The 24,039-nt window shown below is 44.6% G+C and overlaps 1 protein-coding gene across 1 annotated transcript in view; it reads left to right on the top strand.

Moving 5' to 3' along the window:
* LOC145341191 (uncharacterized) overlaps window positions 1–24,039 on the top strand; it is a 78,540-nt gene that overhangs the window by 29,654 nt on the left and 24,847 nt on the right. Inside the window, exon 4 of the mRNA XM_080186119.1 lies at window positions 3,856–3,891. Within this exon, the coding sequence (XP_080042245.1) occupies window positions 3,856–3,891 (36 nt within the window). The remainder of the gene's footprint in view (window positions 1–3,855; window positions 3,892–24,039) is intronic.

Raw genomic sequence — 24,039 nt, 5'->3', positions numbered from 1 at the left:
TTATTCAGCCAATTTTGTATTCAGGTTGCAGGTGTCCTTTTTATTCCATGTAACTTTTCTCACAAGTCTGTTGTGTGGCATTGTGTCGAATGCCTTCTGAAAGTCCATGTACCTCACTTCAATGTCATTACCCTCATCAACCCATTATGATACCTCCTCCACAAACTCCAGCAAGTTAGCTAAACACAATTTCTCTTTTTGAAATCCATACTGGCTGTTCATAATCAACCCATATTTTCCCATCTGAATTCTATTATAAATAATTGTTTCTAGAATCTTATTCTCAATAGATGTTAAACTGACTGGTCTGAAATTGCTGGAGCTATCCTTACAACTGTTTCTGAACAAGGGCATAACATTTACAATTTTCCAGTCCTCCAGCATGTCCCCTGAGTCTAGAAAAGACTGGAAGATTATGGTCAATGTCTCTGCAATTTCCATTCTCACTTTCTTCAATATCCTTGGATGCATCTCACCCAGTTCTGGTGCCTTGTCAATTTGAAGTACTGACAGTCGATTTAACACTTCCTCCTTATTGACTTTGAACTTTTTGGGGGCAGTTTCCTCATCTGTCTCCATTACCTGGGTAGCATCTACCTCTTTGGTGGATCATCCTCCGCAATTCAGCCAGCTCCAGTGTGATGCCTAATAAGACACAGCTTTTGTTTCCCTCTCCTCCCTTTTCAGCATTCCGAAGAGGCCATTCCCTCCATGAAACACTGGTGCACTCCTCAATCATCTCCTATATCTATTCCCTTTTCACGGCATCCTTTCATGTGAGTGTATCAGTTGCTGTTTTACTTCCTCTCATCCCTTTTCACTGCCCAAGGCCCCAAAAACTAATTCCAGCTGAGACTGGTTTACTTAACACTTTTCTCGGTTTAGTATACAGTATTCCCTGCTCTACGGGGAGACCAAATTTAAACAAGACGAGGGCTTTGCAGAACACTCCCATTTAGCCCACATAGCTAAGTTCAACAATTTCAGGTCATAACCTCTGCCTCCCTTTTGTTCCATGTTTTTTTACTGGTTCAATTTTTCTGGTTTCTTTCTTTATTGCTTCACATTGCATTTTGATTGCTGCTGTCCAGCCATTCACATCTCATCGAAACACATCTTTTGTTTCTTCACTTCACCGATCACCCCCATTTGGCTCTAATACCATGAAACCTTTAGTTATTTAATGTCTCCTCTGCTCCATTTTAGACAGATCTTCCCTTTGTTCTTCCCAATCCCTTGCCCTCTCCCCCACCCCCGGCCCTTCTTTCATTTGCTCAAAAGCTAATCACATTTCTATTTCTCCTCAGTTCTGATGACAGGTCGTCAAGCTGAAATATTATCTCCGTTCTCTCCACAAACACTGCCTGATCTACTGACTATCTGTTTTTATTTCACATCTTTACCATTTGAAGATTTTTTTATAACATGTGGTGATTGTCCCTTTGAGGGTAACACAGCAGAGTTAGGGTCACATGGCCAATGTGACCAGTGGGGGCTCAGAGTAGGAAATAACCTCTAATTGCCCTCCACACTCTGGGGTATTTGAATTTGTTTTTCCAAATGCAACAAGCAAACTAGCAGATGGAGTAAAGAATCCTGGCGCTGTAAAAGTTTCATGCCAATCTCAAATGTTTACAAGATTGTTGACTGCCAAGTGAAACTTCACCACAAGTTTCAGAGTTAAAATGAGGGGTTATTGGATGGTGCCCAAAGGTTTATTGATCCATGGGATGTAGTTTAATTCAAGATGATGTGTGGCTTGGAGAGGAACTTGCCTTATTCCCATGCATCTGCTGCTCCTCTCTTTCTAAGTGGTATAGCTTATGGGTTTGGAATGTGCTGGGTGAAGAAGTTTTGGTGAGTTGCTGTAATGCATCCTGTAACCGGTACAATTTAGGCGAGTGCGGGGGGGGTGGAGAGGAGTCGGTGTTAAGGCTGTGGATGGTGTCTGATCAATTAGGCTGCTTTGTCCTAGATAGTGGCGAGTATTCCATCTCATTTATGACTTGTGTCTTGTAGGTATTGGACTGGTTGTTGGCAGTGAGGTTCCTTCTACAGAATTCCTCACCTGTAACTTGCCATTGGAGCCACAGTATTTATGTGCCTGGTGTGTTAGTTTTTGATCAGTCATGACTTTCCCAACTCACAATATTGATGGCCGGAGGGGCGGGAGGGGGGCGGTGGGTGGAGGAATTCAGTAATGTGAAGCAGCTGGACGTAGTTGGGCCAAAGACAAATTCTGCAGTGATGTCCTTGAAATGAGATGATTGGTTTCCAACATTCATAACTACCATAGATCGCAGGATATATCAGCCAATATTTGGATGCTTGCCCTAGTTTTTGCACAAGTCACTGATTTTTAAGATGAAGTTGAACAGGCATTTAGCCTGGATATCTTTGAATGAATTCATTAAATATTTAATAAGCACTTACTGGATTTTGTAACTGCTTAACTACACTTTATTAGTGGAATAATGTCATCTGTTTTATGTAGTGCACTGGCTGTGCCCTAATGAAAAACACAAATCGCTTATGTACCATGCCCCAGTCACACAGGAAATGTAATAATGTCGATAGAGGGAATTGTTCTCACTTTCTGATTGTCAACTTTCTTTGACACAATGATATATATTAAAAGGGTTGCAGGTTATTTTCGGAGTTGATTACCTGACTTGCTGGTGATGTAATCTGGGTATGTACTTGGGCTGCTGTTTTACTTTCAATTCTGTATTCTGCATTGCAGAGAGAGCAACTTTTCAATAAAACCTGCTGCGTTAGAATTCATGCGTGCAAACTATAGCTTTTCTCCCTGTTAAGACTCACAATCCCAAACATAGTTAAGACATTACACATGCGTTGCGCCTGCTGTACAGTCTGTTTTAATCCTGATACAGTGGACAAAGAACTGCAAATGGACTTCTTGTTAGTACAATAATATTTATTTACACTCACAATTAACCAATCAACTCAACCAATCAACGGAAATACTAAAGTTCAAGTCCAATACCAGACCTTGACTTAACTTTTGCTTGACTGGCAAGTACCCAGGCAGATATTGCCTGTGTTGGTCTCTGTGGAGCTCTGTGTAGTCTGATTCTTTAGTCTTGTCTGACACTCTGGCTCTGGTCTTTCTTCCTTCTTTGATATGGTGGCTCTCCTCATGCTGGTCGCAGCTGACAATGGTCACCGTTGTTGTTGCTCACTCGTGGGGTCAGAGAGGGAAAGAGAGAGAGAGAACGTCTTCTCTTGTGCAGCACCTTTTATCCCTCCTTGGTTTCGTGTCCTTTTGGACAGTCTCCTGATTCTTGTCAATCAATCGATCAGGACTTGATCACCCTGATCGATAAAGTCCAATTGGATGCTGCCTCATCAGTCTCTGGGTGTGTCCCAATGGCCATGTCTGTAGGTGTTGGGGGCACGTAGACACACACCTCCCTCCCAAATAAGGGGTTAAGATGCCCTATGTCTGGTAAACAATCCAGTTTGACCAGAAAGTTTCCTTTGTCTTGGAGATGGCCCATATCCTGTGTATTCAGTGATCTGAGCTGCAGCCTGTTTATCTCCATCTTTTAAGCTGCAGTCTGTTGTTTCAGTACTTGTCCAGTTATCCCAGCATGCTCTGTAAATTGCCATTTTAGGTGGCCCATTTGGCCACAGATGGGAGTTACAATTGTGGCAAAGTCTCTGTCACACTGATTTGGTTGGTTTGAGTTTCCTTCCCCACAGGAGCAGTAAATCAGAATGTTGTTTGCAGTGAGGAAAGCTAAGATAAATTGTTCCATTAATCTGTGACTATTGACATATTCTGTTTGACAGAATCTCTTTGTTTGAGCTGATAATTAAATTTTCTTGCAGAATCATCTGAGGAAGAAAATATCAAGGAGAGATCGGGTAATTAATTTTTGTACTCTCCTCAGATTTGTACAGAATACGCAAATAGCAATAGCCCTTATTTGATTTGATTTGATTTATTATTGTCACATATATTGGCATACAGTATTGTTTCTTGTGCGCTACACAGACAAAGCATGCCGTTCATAGGGAAGGAAACGAAAGAATGGAGAATGTAGTCTTATACTCATAGCTAGGGTGTAGAGGAAAATCAATGTAATGCAAGGCAAGTCCATTCAAAAGTCTGATAGCAGCAGGGATAAAGCTATTCTTGAGTCAGTTGGTACGTGACCTCAGACTTTTGTATCTTTTCTTCAACGGAAGAAGGTGGAAGAGAGAATGTCAGGCATGTGTGGGGTCCTTAATTATGCTGGCTGCTTTGTCAAAGCAATAGGAAATGTAGACAGAGTCAGTGGATGGAAGGCTAGTTTGCATGATGGATTGGGCTATATTCATGACCTTTTGTAGCTTCTTGAGGCCTTGGGCAGAGCAGGAGCCATACCAAGCTGTGATATAACCAGCTTTCTATGGTACATCTGTAGAAGTTGGTGAGAGTCGTAGCTGAAATGCCAAATTTCCTTAGTCTTCTGAGAAAGTAGAGGCATTGGTGGGCTTTCTTGAATATAGTGTCAGCATGAAGAGATCAGGACAGGTTGTTGGTGATCTGGACGCCTAAAAACCTGAAGCTCTCAATCCTTTCTACTTCATCCCTGTTGATGTAGACAGAGTAAAAAGTCTGACAGCACCAGGTTTTAGTCCAACCTATTTATTTGATAATATACTCACAAGCTTTCGAGGGGACTGCCTCTTCGTCAGGTGAATGGAGAGTTCTGGCCTCAGACAGAGCATGCTCTGTCTGAGGCCAGAACTCTCCATTCACCTGACGAAGAGGCAGTCCCTTCGAAAGCTTGTGAGTATATTATCAAATAAATAGGTTGGACTAAAACCTGGTGTTGTCAGACTTTTTACTGTGTTTACACCTGTCCAACGCCGGCATACCCACATCATGATGTAGACAGAGGCATAATCGCCTTTATACTTCCTGAAGTTGATGAAAATCTCCTTTGTTTTGTTGACGTTGAGGGAGATATTTTTGTCACCGTACCAGTTCACCAGATTCTCTATTTCATTCCTGTACTCTGTCTCATCATTGTTTGAGATCTGACCCACTACGGTGATGTCGTCAGCAAACTTGAAAATTGAATTGGAGGGGAGTTTGGCCACACAGTCATAGGTGTAAGGAATATAGTAGAACACAGCCTTGTGGGGCACCAGTGTTGAGGATGATCATGGAAGGGGTGTGTTTGCCTATCCTTACTGATTGGGGTCTGTGAGTTAGGAAGTTTAGGATCTAGTCACAGAATTCATTACTGCTAACACTATAGGCAGCCCATTCCCTGGCCACATTTTAACTGTCACACCTTGGATATGCAAATTCTTCACCAGATATGGAACTTATTGGCCACAATGTCATGTTTGTGGAAGAGCAAAGAATGCAGAATTGTGAATATGCTATAAAGAAATAGAGCTAATCAAAAATTTTAAAATATTTAATGATCTGGGTGTGGTTATCAGGAGCCTGATCTGCAAATTTGTCGGTGACTCTTAAGATCTGCATGAGTATTAGAATTGTAAACAATATTTGACTCTATCAGAAAGAGCTTGGAGTGTGTTGGGCACAGCCCAGGATGTTTAATTAGAATATGTGCAGGGTCATCTCTGTAGGCAGGATGAATATTCAGCAAACGTACAGCTCTTGGGGAAAAGCATCAAATAAAATGGAGAAAAAAGAGATCTGGCTGTTCTAATGTATGGACCTGTAATGATACATGAACCATATCATGTAGCTCAAGCAAACACGGCATTAGGATGCATTCAAAAGACAGTTGAATGCTGAGCAAGGCATACTGGCTTGTCCTTATACAAGACCAAGGAATGACCATATTTTGAATACTGTATTCAATTTTGGTCTTCTCATACGTGAGAAATTGAGGCTGCGAATATTGCTGTGGTAGAAGGGCAGTCGGGTCAGCCGGCACTCTTGGTTGCCCGCTGCCTGGATCTGTTTATGGCTAGTTGGGCCAACACAGTAAAAAGTCTGACAACACCAGGTTTTAGTCCAACCTATTTATTTGATAATATACTCGCAAGCTTTCGGGTTAGCCCCTTCGTCACCTGACGAAGGGGCTAACCCGAAAGCTTGCGAGTATATTATCAAATAAATAGGTTGGACTAAAACCTGGTGTTGTCAGACTTTTTACTGTGTTTACGCCAGTCCAACGCCAGCATACCCACATCATAGTTGGGCCAAGCCAAGGGCTGGTTAGTGAGGAGGTCCCCCACCTTCCCCACCCACCTCTGCACTGGGTGCTTGTAAATCATGAGTGTGGGACTGAAGAGCATACGGATCATCATGTGGAAAATCTGATTATACAATAATAAAAAAGGGAGTGCAGCCTATAACACAAAACATAGTCATGGCCCATAGACTCTACAAGGCAGCAAGCAAAGGCTTACGGGTGATCTATCTGAGGTTTCCAATTAAGATTATGTTCCAGTTCACAGTTTTCTACAACTAAGCAGGTTTGGGAGAACCAGGGGTCAGGATGTTGAGTTGTGTAAAGTCAAATTTAGATTTGAAATTGGGAGCAGGCTGAGTCTCCATAGAATTATGGATCTGTGGAACAGGCTGTCAGATTGTTTGATGGATGCTGATTCATTGAATTCTTTTGAATAAGGGCTGGTTGTGGGTAGGCTGGGATCGGACAGGTGGGAGCGGGGTGCGGGGGAGTGGTTTGCTATTGGTGGAGATTGCCTCATACAGAAGATAGAAAAATAATGAATAATTGGGTGTGGTGTGATTTTCCAGAGATGGTTACAGTCACCTAGGGCTGTTAGTTGGTCACAAACAAAAACGTATCCCTAGATGGATTTGCTATTATCTTACCCCAACAGGAAGTTTCTATTCGACACAATTTTCTATGATCATCAGATACAAACAATGCACATTTTTTCTGAAATTAGGGGGCTGTATTGGATAGATAGGGAGAAACTGTCCCTGCTCATAAAAGGAATGAGAACAAGAGGGCAAAGATTGAAGATAATTTGCAAAAGAAGCAAATTGATACAATAAAAAACTTTTCAGACAGCGAGTAGTTCAGGTCTGAAATGCACTGCCTGGAAGGCTCTATCGAGGCCTTTAAGTTTAAGTTTAAATTTAAGTCACGGGTAGATAGGTTTTTGATAGACAAGGGAATTAAGGGTTACGGGGAGAAAGCAGGAAAGTGGAACTGATCCACTTCAGATCAGCCATGATCCTATTGAATGGTGGGGCAGGCTCGAAGGGCTAGATGGCCTACTCCTGCTCCTATTTCTTATGTTCTTATTATGTTCATTCAAGGGGACATTAGATAATTAGTTGGATAGAAACAATGTGCGAGGTTATGGGGAAAAGGCAGGGAAATAGAACTAAGTCATGATGCTTGTTTGGAGAGCCTGAAGGTCCTTTTACTCCACACAGACTGGTCTCAGATGCCACTGATAACTGTGGGTGTCTCTCTCCTGCAGCTGTTCAACCCACAACCCAGAAGTGTCATGCTGGGACAGCTTCACAAGACAGAGGGAGAAATACTCACTGTTTATTCCTGACCAGTGAGCTTACCTTTATGCCACATGAGTTACCCTGGCTGCCACTTACAACCACGTGTTTCTCTTGCAAGTAGTAAAATACAATCCAGAAATGCCACATTGGAACAGCTTTACTACAGAGAGAGGGACCACTGTTTATTCCTGACCAGTAGACTCCCTTGAGTGAGCAGTTTCAAAGTGCTCAGCCCCTTTATGGTTCTGTACCCTGGAATTATGTTCTGGCTTTTTAGCGACTCACCAAAATGGATAATGAGAGAGAGAGACAAGTTAAAGATAATTTTAAAATAATTTATTCAAGAATAACTCCAACCAAACTCAGTCTATAAAACACAGACACTACAATATTAGAGTATGGAAAAAAAACTCTAACAGCACAATGTAAATTCTTGGCTTTCCATGATTTACACAAAAACAGGAAGAATTCCTGGATCTGGAAACCCACAAAAACAGGAACATCCTTCCTGCATCTACCCTCTCGAGACCAGTTAGAATTATACCAGTTTCCATGCAATAGCCCCTTTTTCTTCCTCAACCTTTACCTAATTGGGGGATTTCTGAAGGCTAAGAATATACGCACCATTCCTCAGATTGTTTTAAAAATAAAAGTCCTTGCTGCTGCTGCTGGATCTTCTTGTTCTTTCCTCTGCCACAAAATAGTCTGCCTGGACACCCGAATTCACCCCTTTCCAACGTCACACAACTCTCTCTTCATAGAACTCCTTGCCGAATTAACTGCTGAAAGGTCAACCACCTCTCCTCTTGTCTCCTTTTTGGTCAGAGTTCGGTATTTTTTAAAAGGCAGTTCCCTTAATCAAATTGGCTGACTCCTCCCATTGGTTAGTTTCAAAACAATGGGGTGCAAAGTGCTTACAGGATGAAATTGATTTGATCAGTTTCAATGACAAAGAGCCCAATCTGTTTTAGGAGGTATCTGATGGGCTGCTTAGTATCCCAAGGTGGTTTCCTGGAACTCTTAAATGTCTTCCCATTAGTGGAGGTATTATTCCATATAGCTGGGGTAAAAAAACTCGTTACCATTTCCATTGTCTCACCTGTAGTTGGTCAGGGCTAGCAACACCCATCTGCATCATTTTGTCAGATTGCTTTGCCACAACTCATGGACCCCTTTGTTCACTCCCTGGCTGGTCTGATGGTGTTGTACATTCCGATGTCTGGTTTGCAGCCATTTTGCTTGAATGGAACCTTTAAAAATAATACTGTCTGTAAAATGTCTGTTGTTCCGTTTGAAATTGGCCACGTTGTATCAGGTCTAATATAATGTCCATGTATCCCATGGAGTTCATTCAAATGATGGATTTGCTATATCTTACAAGCTGGTGCAGAAGCGATGGGCTGAATGGCTTCCTTCTGCACCAAAACAATCCTGCGATTCACTATATGTTCATTGGTATGTTTGGAAATAATTTCAATGCTGTACAATTTGATGAAGAAGCTAATTCTAACATTTTGATTAGTTTATTATGAAAAGATTTGCATAAAGATTTATCAATGATTCGCCACAACCTCTCACAAAGAAATCACAAATTCAGCAGCCCCTCTTCCCTCCCAGACTAAACTCCTTTCCATCTACAGCCTTTCATAGCACTAGACAGCCCCATCTGATGACCTTGGCCAGACAGGCTGGGTCCGTCTCTGGCTGGTGACATGGGCATCAAGCAGTCACCTCTCCCACTCAGACAGTGTTCCACCCGCCAGCTGCTGCTCGCATCCTAGTGCCACACAAGTGCTGCAGCACTGTGAAGGCACGATTCTCCTTCCTACTCCTTCAGTCACAGGTGCTTACTGCTCAACTGCAGCAGAGGATGTAACTATCCCTCAGCTCAGCTGAATAAACAACAGCCTAGGGAAAGAAACAGAATGTGATTGGAGGAGAATAGAAACAGAAACTAGGAGCAGGAGGTGACCACTCAACCATTCATTATGACCATGGCTGACCACCCAACTCAATAGACCGACATTCCCCCATATTCTTTGGCCCCATTGCCCCGAGTGCTACACCTCTTTCCTGAATATATGCAATGTTTTAGCCTCGTTAGATACTGCAGTAATGAATTCCACTGGCTGTGGGTGAAGAAATTTCTCATCTTAGTCCAAAAAGGTCACCCCATGTGCTAAGAATATGATTCCTGGATCTGGAAACCCACACAATCAGGAACATCCTTCCTGCATCTACCCTCTCGAGACCAGTTAGAATTGTACCGGTTTCCACGCGATAGCCCCTTATTCTTCCAAACTATAACAAACATAATCCAAACTGACTCAATTTCATTGAACTGCAGAGGGCACTGTGTGTTCATTGAACAAGAGGAAGAGAGAGAGAGCTGTTCACTGGACTAGAGGGAAACAGCTGTTGACTGAACGAAAGAGATGAGGAAGAGTGCCACATGTTCACTAAACTAGATAGAGAGGGCTGTGTTTTGACTGAACTAGAGAGAGAGTGCAGAGTGTTCCCTCAACTAGAGAGAGAGAGAGAGCGCCATGTGTTCACTGACGTACAGAAAGAGAGACAGAGAGGCCCATGTGTTCCCTCAACTAGAGAGAGAGAGAGGGAGAGAGCCATGTGTTACTGAACAAGATAGAGAGAGCACCGTGTTCAATGAACTAGAGACAGAGAGAGAAAACCCCCTGTGTTCCCTGAACTAGGGCAAGAGAGAAAGAGAGCACCATGTGTTCCCTTAACTAGAGAGAGAGAGAGCCCCATGTTTCCCTGAGCTAGAAAGAGAAAGAACCCTATGTGTTCCCTGAATTAAAGAGAGATAGAGAGTACGGTGTGTTCCCTGAATTAAAGAGAGAGAGAGAGCACCACGTGTTCACTGAACTATAAAGAGAGAGAGAGAGGCTGCGTGTTCACTGAATGAGAGAGAGACAGAGAGAGCTCCGTCTGTTCACTGAAGTAAAGAGAGGGAGAGAGAGCCCTGTGCGCTCCCTGCACTAGAAAGACAGAGAGAGAGCCATGTGTTCCCTGAACTACTTGATTTGATTTATTGTCACATGTATTAATATACAGTGAAAAGTATTGTTTCTTGCATGCTATACAGACAAAACATACCATTCATAGAGAAGAAAACGAGAGAGTGCAGAATGTAGTGTTACAGTCATAGCTAGGGTGTATAGAAAGATCAACTTAATGCAAGGTAAGTCCATTCAAAAGTCTGACAACAGTAGGGAAGAAGCTGTTCTCGAGTCAGTTGGTATATGACCTCAGACTTTTGAATCATTTTCCCAAGGGAAGAAGGTGGGAGAGAGAATGTCCGGGATGCGTGGGGTCCTTAATTATGCTGACTGCTTTGCCAAGGCAGCGGGAAGTGTAGACAGAGTCAATGGATGGGAGGCTGGTTTGTGCGATGGATTGGGCTACATTCGTGACCTTTTGTAGTTCCTTGCGGCCTTGGGCAGAGCAGGAACTAAAGACAGAGAGTGCCGCGTATTTGCTGAACTAGAGAGAGACAGCGCCATGCGTTCCCTGAACGAGATAGGGAGCGTTGTGTGTTTACTGACCGAGAGAGAACAGTGTGTGTTCCTCAACTAGAGAGAGAGAGGGAGAGAGAGAGACAGCGCTGTGTGTTCCCTCAAATAGAGAGAGAGAGCGTGCCGTGTGTTCCCTCAAATAGAGAGAGAGAGCGTGCCGTGTGTTCCCTCAAATAGAGAGAGAGAGCGTGCCGTGTGTTCCCTCAAATAGAGAGAGAGAGCGTGCCGTGTGTTCCCTCAAATAGAGAGAGAGAGCGTGCCGTGTGTTCCCTCAAATAGAGAGAGAGAGCGTGCCGTGTGTTCCCTCAAATAGAGAGAGAGAGAGCATGCCGTGTGTTCACTGAACTAGAGGGAGGAGGAAAGAGAGAGTCCCGGGTGTTCCCTCGACTAGAGAGAGAAAGAGAGCAATCACAGTGTGGTCAATGAACGACAGGGAGAGAGTGCCCTGTGGTCATTAAGCAAGAGCAATAGAGAGCGTTGCCTGTTCACTGAACTAGAGAGAGAGAAAGCGCCTTGTGTTACTGAACGAGAGAGAGAAAGCACCTTGTGTTACTGAACGAGAGAGAGAGAGAGTATGTTCACTAAACTAGAGAGAGAGAGAGTGCTGTGTGTTCACTAACCGAGAGAGAGACAAAGAGCACAGTATGTTCACAGAACTGTAGAGAAAGAGAGAGAGGCCCGTGTGTTCACTGAGCTAGAGAGAGCGAGAGCGTCATGTGTTCACTGAATGACAGAGAGAGTGAGAGCATCACGTGATCACTGAAAGAGAGAGTGCCATGTGTTTACTGAACAAGAGAGAGAGAGAGAGCACCGTGTGTTCTCTGAATGAGAGAGAGAGCGCCGTGTTCACTGAACTAGAGAGAGAGAGTGCAGTTTTCGCAGTGGCATGTCGGAACTGTTGTTCAATGTGTCGAGCGCCATATCCTGTTCGTATGAGGGCATTTTTTGGCGTCTATAGGTGTCTATTGTGATGCCCCTCATCCGAGCTGACCCTGTGTATATGGAGGGCTTGTCCGTTGGGGATGGCTTCTTTAATGTGTTTAGGGTGGAAGCTGGAGAAGTGGAGCATCGTGAGGCTATCCAAAGGCTTGCAGTACAGTGAAGTGCTGAGGTGACCATCCTTGATGGAGATGCATGTGTCCAAGAATGCAACTGATTCTGGAGAGTAGTCCATGGTGAATCTGATGGTGGGATGGAACTTGTTGATGTCATTACATAGTTGCTTCAGTGATTGTTCGCCATGAGTCCAAAGGAAGAAAATGTCATCGATGTAACTAGTGTACAGCGTTGGTTGAAGGTCCTGTGCAGTGAAGGTCTTAAATGAGGTCTTGCTCGAACCTGTGCATAAAGATGTTGGCATATTGAGGTGCGAATTTGGTCCCCATGGCTTTCTGTGTATCTGGATGAAGAACAGATTGTTGAAGACATTGTGGTCCAAGATGAAACGAATGAGTTGTAGAATTGCATGTGGAGATTGGCAGTTGCTGGTATTGACTACTGAGGCAGTTACAGCAATGCCATCATCATGGGGGATGCTGGTGTAGAGTGCTAAGATATCCACTGTACGAGGAGTGCTCCTAGTTCAACTGCTCCTTGTGTGCTGAGTTTTGGTAGGATGTCTAGTGTTGTGACAGAAGCTGGGGGTTCTTTGTACAATAGGTTTCAGGATGTCCTCAAAGTAGCCGGAGAGGTTCTCGCTCAGGGTCTCGTTGCCTGATATGATGGGACGGCCAGGTAAGTGGCTTTGTGTATTTTCAGGAGGCAATAAAGATCTCCAATGCGGGAACTACATGGGATGAGAGCATGGAGGGTGCTCTGAAGGTTCAGATTAAAGGTCTTGATCAGTCTATTGAGCTGACGGGTATGTTCTTTGGTTGGATCGTTCCTAGCTGTTGGTACACTTCTTTGCAGTAATCTGTTCTGTTCAGTATGACGATGGCCCCTCCTTTTTCTGCTGGTTTGATGACAATGTTGCGGTTGGTCTTGAGAGGGCGGATGGCGTTGCATTTTGTTTGGGTGACGTTCAGGGCTGCCTTGTGAGTGCAGCTGATGAATCTAGCATCGACACACCCCCCCCCACTTCTGACGTGCCACAGTGAAAAACCACACCAACCTCCTCAGAAGACAAACATGGGACATCGTGAACAAGTACCCTTTGTCGTCCAGTACTTCCCCGGAGCAGAGAAGCTATGACATCTTCTCCAGAGCCTTCAACATGTCACCAATGAAGACGAACATCTCGTCAAGGCCAACCCCACACCCCCACTTCTTGCCTTCAAACAACCGCACAACCTCAAACAGACCATTGTCCACAGCAAACTACCCAGCCTTCAGGAGAACAGTGACCACTGCACCACACAACCCTGCCACAGCAACCTCTGCAAGACATGCCGGATCATCGACACAGATGCCATCAGCTCACTTAAGAACACCATCCACCAGGTACACAGTACATACACTTGTGACTCAGTCAACATTGTTTATCTGATGCACGGCAGGAATGGATGTCCTGAGGCATGTTACATTGGGAGACCATGCAGGCACTACAAAAATGGATGAATGAACACCACTCAACAATCACCAGGTAGGAGTGTTCCCTTCCAGTCAGGGAACACTCCAGCGGTCATGGACATTCAGCCTCTGATCTTCGGGTAAGCGTTCTCCAAGGCAGCCTTCATGACACACGGCAATGCAGAATCACTGAGCAGAAACTGATAGCCAACTTCCACACACATGAGGACGGCCCCAACTGGGATCTTGGGTTCATGTCACACTATCTGTAATCCCCATGACTTGTCTGGGCTTGCAAAGTCTCACTAACTGTCCCAGCTGGAGACAATACACATCTCTTTAACCTGTGCTCTCTCCACTCACATTGTCTGTACCTTTAAGACTTGATTACCTGTAAAGATTTGCATTCCAACCATTATCTTGTAAATTGAGTTTGTGTCTTTATATGCCCTGTTTGTGAACACCTGATGAAGGAGTGAGAGTCTGAAAGCTTGTGCTGCCAAATAAACCTGTTGGACTTTAACCTGGTGTTGTGAGACTTCTTACTGTGTTTATCCCAGTCCAACACTGGCATCTCCACATCTTGACTGAACTAGAGAGAGAGAGAGGGAGAGAGCACCACGTGTTCTCTAAACTAGAGAATGAGTGCCGCGTGTTCACTGAACTAGAGAGAGGGAGAGAGCACCATGTGTTCTCTGAACTAGAGAATGAGTGAATGCCGCGTGTTCACTGAACTAGAGAGAGGGAGAGAGCGTTGTGTGTTCACTGAACGAGAGAAAGAGAGACAGAGCGCCGTCTGTTCACTGTACTAGACAGGGTGTGCACAATGTGTTCACTGAACTAGATCAAGAGAGTGCTATGTGTTCACTGAACTAAGGAGTGTGCTACATGTTCACTGAACAAGAGAGATAGAGAGGGCCTCATGCTCAGTGAATTAGAGAGAGCACCTTGTGTTCATTGAATAGAGAGAGAGAGTGTGCCATGTGTTCGCCGAACAACAGAGGGAGAGAATGTTGTGTGTTCACTGAACGAGGCAGAATGTTATGTATTCACTGAATGAGTATGCCAAGTATGTGTGTGTATGTGCACCAAGTTTATATGTATGTGTGTGTGTGTGTGTGCATTCGCCAAGTGTGTGTGCGTGTGCATGCACCAAGTGTGTGTGTGTGCGTGCCAAAGTGTCTGTGTGTGTTTGCATGCATCGTGTGTGCACGCACCAAATATGCATGTGCAGGTGTATACGCCAAAAGTGTGCCATGTGTGTGCGTGCATGCACCAAGTGTGTCTGCATGCACCATGTGTGCGTGTGTGTGTATATACCATGTATGTGTGTGAGCACCGTGTGAATGTGTGTGTATGCCAATTTGTGTGAGAGATGAATGTATGTGTTTACAAGCATGAGAGAGCGAGTCTAACATTCCAGCAGCACTCTTTCCATTTGAACCAAAGGGGCAACAAAATATGATTATAAAGAACAGCACAGCACAGGAAACAGGCCCTTCGGCCCTACAAGCCCATGCAGCCATATAGGCAATGAATACACAAGAAATATAAAAGACTGGCGTAAATTAAGTATTTGTGGCTTTCTACCTATTGCACAAACACGACCATTCTTTTGTGGTTAAAATTTTCAACATAATAAGAATGTTTCTCAGGATGTTCAAGAATGTTTCAGTACACTTAGGAGGTTAAAAAGGTTTGGGAAGGTCCCCTTTCCCAGAATTGATCAATTGTGCCACTGCTATTGTACCTTCTGTTTTTCCTCATATATTTATAATCTTCCAATTTGTATATGTTCCCCTTTGAAATAAGACCATAAGAAATAGAAACAGGAAGAGGCTATTCAGCTCTTCAAGCCTTCTTCACCATTTAACAAGTCCAAGTCTGATCTAACACTCACTAAGTCCCCTTTCCTCCCTTATCTCCATAAACCTTAATTCCTCTCCTGATCTCAGCCTTGAAAAATGTTCAAGCCCAAAGATGTGCGGGTAAGGTTGACTGGCCATGCTAAAACTGCCCTTAGTGTCCTGATATGCATAGATTAGAGGGATTAGTGGGTAAATATGTAGGGATATGGGGGTAAGACCTGGGTGGGATTGTGATTGGTGCAGACTCCATGGGCTGAATGGCCTCTTTCTGTGCTCTAGGAATTCTAAATCTATATTCTAAGTTTCTAAGACTCTGTTTCGTGGAGTAAAGAATTCCAAAGATTTACTTCTCCTGGAGAAGAAACTTTTGCTCAAATCCATCTGAAATGAACACTCATTTATTCTGTGATTATGCCCTCTAATCTAATCTATGGCCTCTAATTCTCCCACGAGGAAACATTCTCCCAACATTTACCCTGTCTAATCCCCAAAGAAGCATGTGGTCCATGGTCATCCAGTATTAAATCTGGAAACTCTAATCTGATCCAATTACTGAACAGCAGGCTGGAGACAAGTGATGTGGCCTTCAAATTCCATGCAGAAACTCCCAATTCAGACAAGGCACTGTGCTGCATGCACTCTAGAGTTCTGATAATGAAGACCTGAAGATAATGAACAACGACAATGCATTTCCTGAAATTGTTAATGATAACCTTGTACATGAAGCTCCGGAGTACACATGATGCTAACACTTGGGGTGGGATTTTCCTGCTGCGTTTGCTCCAAGACCCGAAACTCCTGCGTGAGGTCAACGGACCATTGCATGGTCCTTGTCCTGCCCCCTATGATTCTGCCCATTGAATTCAGAGAAAGTAAGGGCTAAAAGTCAACATTTCAGCAAAATTACTGACTCTAACACTCCACAGTCCAGAAAACTAAAGCTCAGAGTTCGGGCAATGAATGGTGAATGGAAAAATTCTGAGCTGGTATTGCCAAAGGTCACATCGAGCCGACATTCCATTGTTCCTGGAAACCTCAATGGTAAAATCCCTTGTGCAGCAATGCAACAATGCAACAGAAAACAAGTTCAGAGAACAATAATGTGCTTGATTCACGCGCACACACACTTGGTGCATGGATACACACATGGCACATGCACATACACACTTGGTGCACACACACACACACACACACACACACACAGACACACTTGGCGTTTGCACATGGACACACTTGGCATACACACACATGCACTTGGCACACACACACACACGACACACACACACTTGATACACACACACACACTTAATGTATACACACACACACACACACACACACACTTGGCACACACATACACACACACTTGGTGCACACACACAAACACACACACACTTGGCGCACACACACAAACACACACTTCGCGCTCATACACACAGAAACACACTGGTGCATGCACACGCACATACTTGGCACACACACTTGGCACGCACACACACTTGGCACACACACATACTTGGCACATGTACATAAATGATGCACATACACATACGGCACACGCAGACACACACACGGTACACATGCACACACAAAGTGCACACACACACACACACACACACACACACCCCGTGGGCAGCACAGTATCACAGTGGTTAGCACTGTTACTTCACAGCTTCAGGGACCTGGGTTCGATTCCCGGCTTGGGTCACTGTCTGTGTGGAGTTTGCACATTCTCCCCGTGTCTGTGTGGGTTTCCTCCAGATACTCCGGTTTCCTCCCACAGTCTAAAGATGTGCAGGTTAGGTTGATTGGCCATGCTAAAATTGCCCTTAGTGTCCTGAGATGCATAGGTTAGAGGGATTAGTGGGTAAATATGTAGGGATATGGGGGTAGGGCCTGGGTGGGATTGTGGTTGGTGCCGACTCGATGGGCCAAATGGACTCTTTCTGTACTATACGGTTTCTATGATTCTATGATGACTTGGTGCATGCACACATACATACAAAGTGCACAAACACACATACACACACACACTTGATGCATGCACACACACATACACATGTGCCACATGCACGTACACATATACTTGGCGCATGCATACACACACATTTGGCGCATGCACACACACAAACACACACTTGGTCTATAAGGACACACACCTTGGCATATATACCTATATATGTATACACTTGGCATACACACACACACACACACACACACACACACACACACACACACACACACACACACACACCCTATAAAGACACATAACACAGACGCATAGCGTACACACACACACACACGGCGTATACACACATATGCACAGACACATGGCGTACACACACATGGCATATACACACACAGCGTATACACACACATACACACACATTTGGTGTATACGCACATACATTTGGCATATATACGCACACTTGGCGTATACGCACATACACATGTGCACACACACACATGCACACAGTCGGTGTAAGCACACACACACCCACACATTTGGCATGTACACACAGCGTAAACAGATAAATGACATACACATACGGCGTATGCGCACACACACATGGCATATACACACACGGTGCACGCACGCACACACACATGCACCGTGTGTGCGCACGCACACACAGCGTACACACATACGGCACATATATACGCATACACGGTGTACGCCCACACACGGTTTCTACACCCACACACAGCGTATACACATGCACACACACACATATACATGGCGCATACACACACAGCGTATACGAACACATACACACAGCATATATACACACATGGCATACACACACACACATACACTTGGCGGGCACGCATCACTCTCTAAGCTCTGTACCACAACACTGGCAGGAAGAATGGAAAATAATTTAAATGGAAAAGGCAATTCACAAAGTGGAAAACCCTAAATTTTGCCATTTAAAAATTATGGGGAGTAAACTGCTCCCATTCCAGATTCCCCTAATTTTCTTTGATGTGGTATAGGATATGAATAACAAGCCTGCATCTTGCACTCCCAATCTGATTGGCTCCATTGAGGGCCTCCATCTCAGGGGCTGCATCCGTTGAAGAATGCAGCTCACCAGAAGGGCATTTGGGAAATGCAATAAATGCTTTTTTTAAATCGAGGGGTAGATACCTCTCGTCCTATGCAAAGTTCATGGAGTCAGGCCAGATTGTAAATTACTTATGCTTCACGATCCCTCAGAGGAGCCGTGAAAGAGAACGTGGATTTGGGAACTTTTTGAAAGGTCTTGCCTTTGTTCCCTCCATGCCAACTGATGGTCCTCCCATGCAGAATGGCTCATTTTTTCTGTGCATAGCATATACTGGTCAGTGTTTTTTTTCCTGGGCAGATTAACACATGCCATTTACAAGCCTTTTGGAAACAAATTGCTGTACTTGTACTCTTATTAAAATGTGAATCAGCCAGTTAGAGGTGTCATACACCACAACTCTCAACCTTGTGCAAATAAACATTGAGATATTGATGAAGGAGATCACAGAATGAACAGCTTATTATAACCAATGAAAAATGTCAAACAAGCAAAGTCAACTGTTCAGTCCAGCCAGTGAAACAGAATGTCTGCTGCATAAATTGGAGACAAGTGAAAGAACTCTCTCAGTCACACTGGATGGGTCTATTATTCATCGTTGGCTGAGAGCGCTTTTTTTATTCTTTAACAGGATGTGCGCATCGCTGACTAGCCCAGCATTTTCCATACCTAATTGCTTTTGGGAAGGTGGTGATGAACTGCCTTCTTGAATCATGTGGTGTAGGTACACCCACAGTGCTGTTAGGGAGGGAGTTCCAGGATTTTGACCAAGCAACAGTGAAGAACGACAATATATTTCCAAGTCAGGATGGTGCACTTATCCAGGCAAGTACACATATTACACTCCTGATTTATACCTTTTAGATGGAAAAGCTGTGGGGAATCAGGAGCTGAGTTACTTCTCGCAGAATTCTGAACCTCTGCCTGCTCTGGTAGCCACAGTATTTGTATGGCTAGTCTCATTCAATTTCTGGTCACTGGTAACCCCCCCAAGAATAGGAGACCTTTAGTTGAAGCTAGTCATTGCTTGGCAGTTGTGTGACATTGTTACTTGCCATTTATAAGCCCAAGCCTGAGTGTTGTCCGAGTCTTGTTACATATGGGCATGGACTGCTTCAGTATCTGGGGAGTCACAAGTGGGCTGAATGTTGTGTAATTATCAGTGAATATCCCCACTTCTGACCTTATAGTGGAGGGAAAGTTTTTATTGAAGAGCTGAAGATGTTGGGCTTAGGACACTACCTTGAGAACTCCTCCACCTACCACAACCAGCTTCTCTTGTGCCAGAAGATGCACAACTCTAACCAGCGGAGAATTTTCCCTGATCCCCATTAACTTCAGTTTTGCTATGTGATGCCGCATTCAGTCAGATGCTGCCTTAAGGGCAGTGACTCTTGCTTACTTTTGGCATTCAGCTCTCTTGTCTATGTTTGAACCAAGGCTATAATGTGGTCAGGAGTTGAGTGATCCTGAGCTTCAATTAACAGATTATTGTTGAGTGCCAGTTGATAGCACTGTTGATCATCAGTCAAGTGATGGAAGTGGTCAAGAGAAGACTGATAGGGCAGTAATTAGCCATGTTGGATTTTTTTTCATGTGCACAGGACATAGCTGGGCAATTTTCCACCTTGCAGAGTAGAAGCTAATGTTATAGCTGTACTAGAACAGCTTGCCTAGGAATGCAGCAAGTTCTGGATTGAATTCAATCCAGAATTCAGTACTATTGCTTTAATATTGCCAGAACACATACCTGGAAAAAGATTTTCCAGCAAGGGTTTCCTTCATCCAAATAGTTCATCCAAATAATTGTATTAATTTGAGGCTCCAGCACTGATTCCTATGGCACTCCTGTACTTAATTTGCAAACCTAAAAATGGCTCATTTATCCTGATTCCATTTCCTTTTGGTTAGCCAGTCCTCAAACCATGCTAATAAGTTCCCTCCAGCTTTATGAGCAATTCATCATTACAGTCACCATATCTCCTTTGATATGTCGCATATCACTGCACAAATATATTTCTCCAGGCAAAGTTGGGAGAACTCCTGATGTTTGAAGATCCCACCTTCAACTGCAACCACGTGCCTTCTTGGGTCAGAAGTCCCACCCCTCATACAAAGCATTGCACTGTCACTGGATCACAACCCTGGCATTCCCTTCCGAATGCACCGTGGGTGTACCTACACCACAGGAACTACAGCAGATCTAGCAGGCAGCTCACCACCAAATTGAGGGCAATTAGAGATGGGCAACAAATCTGGCCTAGTTACCGATGCCCACATTGCAAGAGCAAACAAGAAAAGACAGGAAACTGCAAGACAATAAGGGTCAATTTTATAATTTTCTCGCTTGTTTTAGTGAACTTCATGACTGTGTGCTCTGCAACTTTTTTTGATTAATGCATTAAATAAATCATCCCTCACCCCCTTGCATACCATACATTTTCCCATCCATGCTACCTCTGGCCTCAAACCAAAAACATGTGGCTGCTCATGTCTTTCATGATGTGGAGATGCTGGCATTGGACTGGGGTAAACACAGAAGTCTGACAACACCAGGTTGAAGTCCAACAGGTTTATTTGGTCGCAAAAACCACTAGCTTTCAGAATGCTGTTCCTTCATTAGGAAAGTGGGAGTTTTGTTCACAAACAGGGCAAATAAAGACACAATCTCAATTTACAAAATTATGGTCGGAATGTGAGTCTTTACAGGTAATCAAGTCTTAAAGGTACCAACAATGTGAGTGGAGAGAGCATAGGTTAAAGAGCTGTGTATTGTCTCCAGACAGGACAGTTAGTGAGATTTTGCAAGCCCTGGCAAGCCATGGGGGTTACAGACAGCGCGACATGAACCCAAGATCCCGATTGAGGCTGTCCTCATGTGTGCAGAACTTGGCTATCTGTCTCTGCTCAGCAATTCTGCATTGTCATGAAGGCAGCCTTGGAGAACGCTTCGCTGAAGATCAGAGGCTGAATGCCTGTGACCGCTGAAGTGTTGCCCAACAGGAAGAGAACAGTCTTGCCTGGTGTTTCTTGAGTGGTGTTCATTCATTCGTTGACATAGCAACTGCATGGTCTCCCCAGTGTACCATGTCTCGGGACAACCTTTCCTGCAGCATATCAGATAGACAACGTTGGCTGAGTTGCAAGAGTATGTACCATGTACCTGGTGGATGTTATTCTCATGTGAGATGATAGCATCCATGTTGATGATCCAGCACGTCTTGCTGAGATCACTGTGGCAGCATTCTGTGGTGTTGTGGTCACTGTTCTCCTGAAGGCCCGGTAGTTCGCTGTGAATAATGGTCTGTTTGAGGTTGTGCAGTTGTTTGAAGGCAAGAAGTGGGAGTGTGGGGTTGGCCTTGGTGAGATGTTCGTCTTCATCGATGACATGTTGAAGGCTTCAGAAAAGATGCTGTAGCTTCTCCGCTCTGGGAAAGTACTGGATGATGAAGGGTATTCTGTCCACCATGACCCATGTTTGTCTTCTGAGGAGGTCGGTGCAGTTTTTCACTGTGGTGCATCGGAACTGTCAATCGATGAGTTGAGCCAGTTCTTTTGAGGGCATCTTTCAGGGCCTGGAGGTGTCTGTTGCGATCCTCCTCATCTGAGCAGATCCTGAGTATACGGAGGGCTTGTCCATAGAAGATGGCTCCTTTAACATGTTTAGGGTGGAAGCTGGAGAAGTGGAGCATTGTGAGGTTATCCATGGGCTTGTGGTACAGTGAAGTGCTGAGGTGAGCGTCCTTGATGGAGATGCGTGTGTCCAAGAATGCAACCGATTCCGGAGAGTAGTCCATGGTGAGTCTGTTGGTGGGATGGAACTTGTTGATGTCATTATATAGTTGTTTCAGTGATTGTTCATTGTGAATCTAAAGGAAAAAAATGTCATTGATGTATCTAGTGTATAGCATCGGTTGAAGGTCCTATGCGGTGAAGAGGTCTTGCTCGAACCTGTCCATGAAGACATTGGCATATTGTGGTGCAAATTTTGTACCCATAGCTGTTCCATTGTCTGGATGAAGAACTGGTTATTGAAGGTGAAGACATTGTGGTCCAGGATGAAGCAGATGAGTTATGGAATTGCATCTGGAGACTGGCAGTTGTCAGCGTTGACCAATGAGGCAGTTGCAGCAATGCCATTGTCGTGGGGGATGCTGGTGTAGAGTGCCGAGACATCCACTGTGACCAGGAGTGCCCCTGGTTCAACTGCTCCATGTGTGCTGTTTCTGTAGGAAGTCCGTAGTGTTGCAACAGAAGCTGGGGGTTCTTTCTACAATAGGTTTCAGGATGCCCTCAACATAGCCAGAGAGGTTCTCACACAAGATCCCATTGCACAATATGATGGGATGCCCCGGTGGGTTTGCCTTATGTATCTTCGGGAGACAGTAGAGATCTCCAACGTGGGGAGTATGTGGGATGAGAGCACAGAGGGTGCTCTGAAGGCCCGGATCAAAGGTCTTAATCAGTCTGTTGAGTTGACGGGTGTGTTCTTTGGTCGGATCTGCGGGTAACTGTCTGTAGTGTTCCTTGTTGTTCAGTTGTCAGTACACTTCTTTGCAGTAATCCATTCAGTTCAGTATGATGATGGCCCCTCCTTTGTCTGCTGGTTTGATGACAATGTTGTGGTTGGTCTTGAGAGCATGGATGGCATTGCGTTGTTCTTGGGTATGTTCGGGGCTGTCTTGTGAGATGAGGAGGATGAGGAGATTTGCCTTCTCAGATGAGAAGAATCGCAACAGACACCTCCAAATGCTGAAGATGCCCTCATAATATCAGGATATAGGGCTCCACTTATCAATCGACAGTTCCGACGCACCACAGTGAAAAACCACACCAACCTCCTCAGAAGACAAACTTTGGACATGGTGGACAAAGTACCATCCGTCGTCCAGTACTTCCCCGGAGCAGAGAAGCTACGACATCTTCTCTGGAGCCTTCAATATGTCATTGATGAAGACAAACATCTCACCACACCCCCACATCTTGCCTTCAAACAACCGCACAACTTCAAACTGATCATTGCCGCAGCAAACTACCCAGCCTTCAGGAGAACAGTGACCACAACACCACGCAACCCTGCCACAGCAACCTCTGCAAGACGTGCCAGATCATCAACACGGATACCATCATCGTGTACGAGAACACCATCCACCAGGTACGTACTCTTGCAACTCGGCCAACGTTGTCTACCTGATATGCTTCAGGAAAGGATGCCCCAAGGCACAGTACATTGGGGAAACCATGCAGACGCTATGACAAGGGATGAATGAACACCCCTTGACAATCATCAGGCAAGAGTGTTCTCTTCCTGTTGGCAAACACTTCAGTGGTCACAGGCATTCGGCCTGTGATCTTCAGGTAAGCATTCTCCAAGGCGGCCTTCATGACACTCGACAACGCAGAATCACTGAGCAGAGACTGATAGCTAAGTTCCGCACACATGAGGATGGCCTCAACCAGGATCTGGGGTTCATGTCACACTACCTGTAACCCCCCCCCATGACTTGCCTGAGATTGCAAATTGTCGCTAACTGTCCCAACTGGAGGCAATATACATCTCTTTAACC

The sequence above is a fragment of the Carcharhinus amblyrhynchos genome, chromosome 3 (genome assembly GCF_965287045.1).
Source record: "Carcharhinus amblyrhynchos chromosome 3, sCarAmb.v2.hapA, whole genome shotgun sequence".
In the NCBI taxonomy this organism is placed as follows: Eukaryota; Metazoa; Chordata; class Chondrichthyes; order Carcharhiniformes; family Carcharhinidae; genus Carcharhinus; species Carcharhinus amblyrhynchos.
Note: the sequence above shows the minus strand (reverse complement) of the source record. Positions and strands in the feature narration are given on the sequence as shown.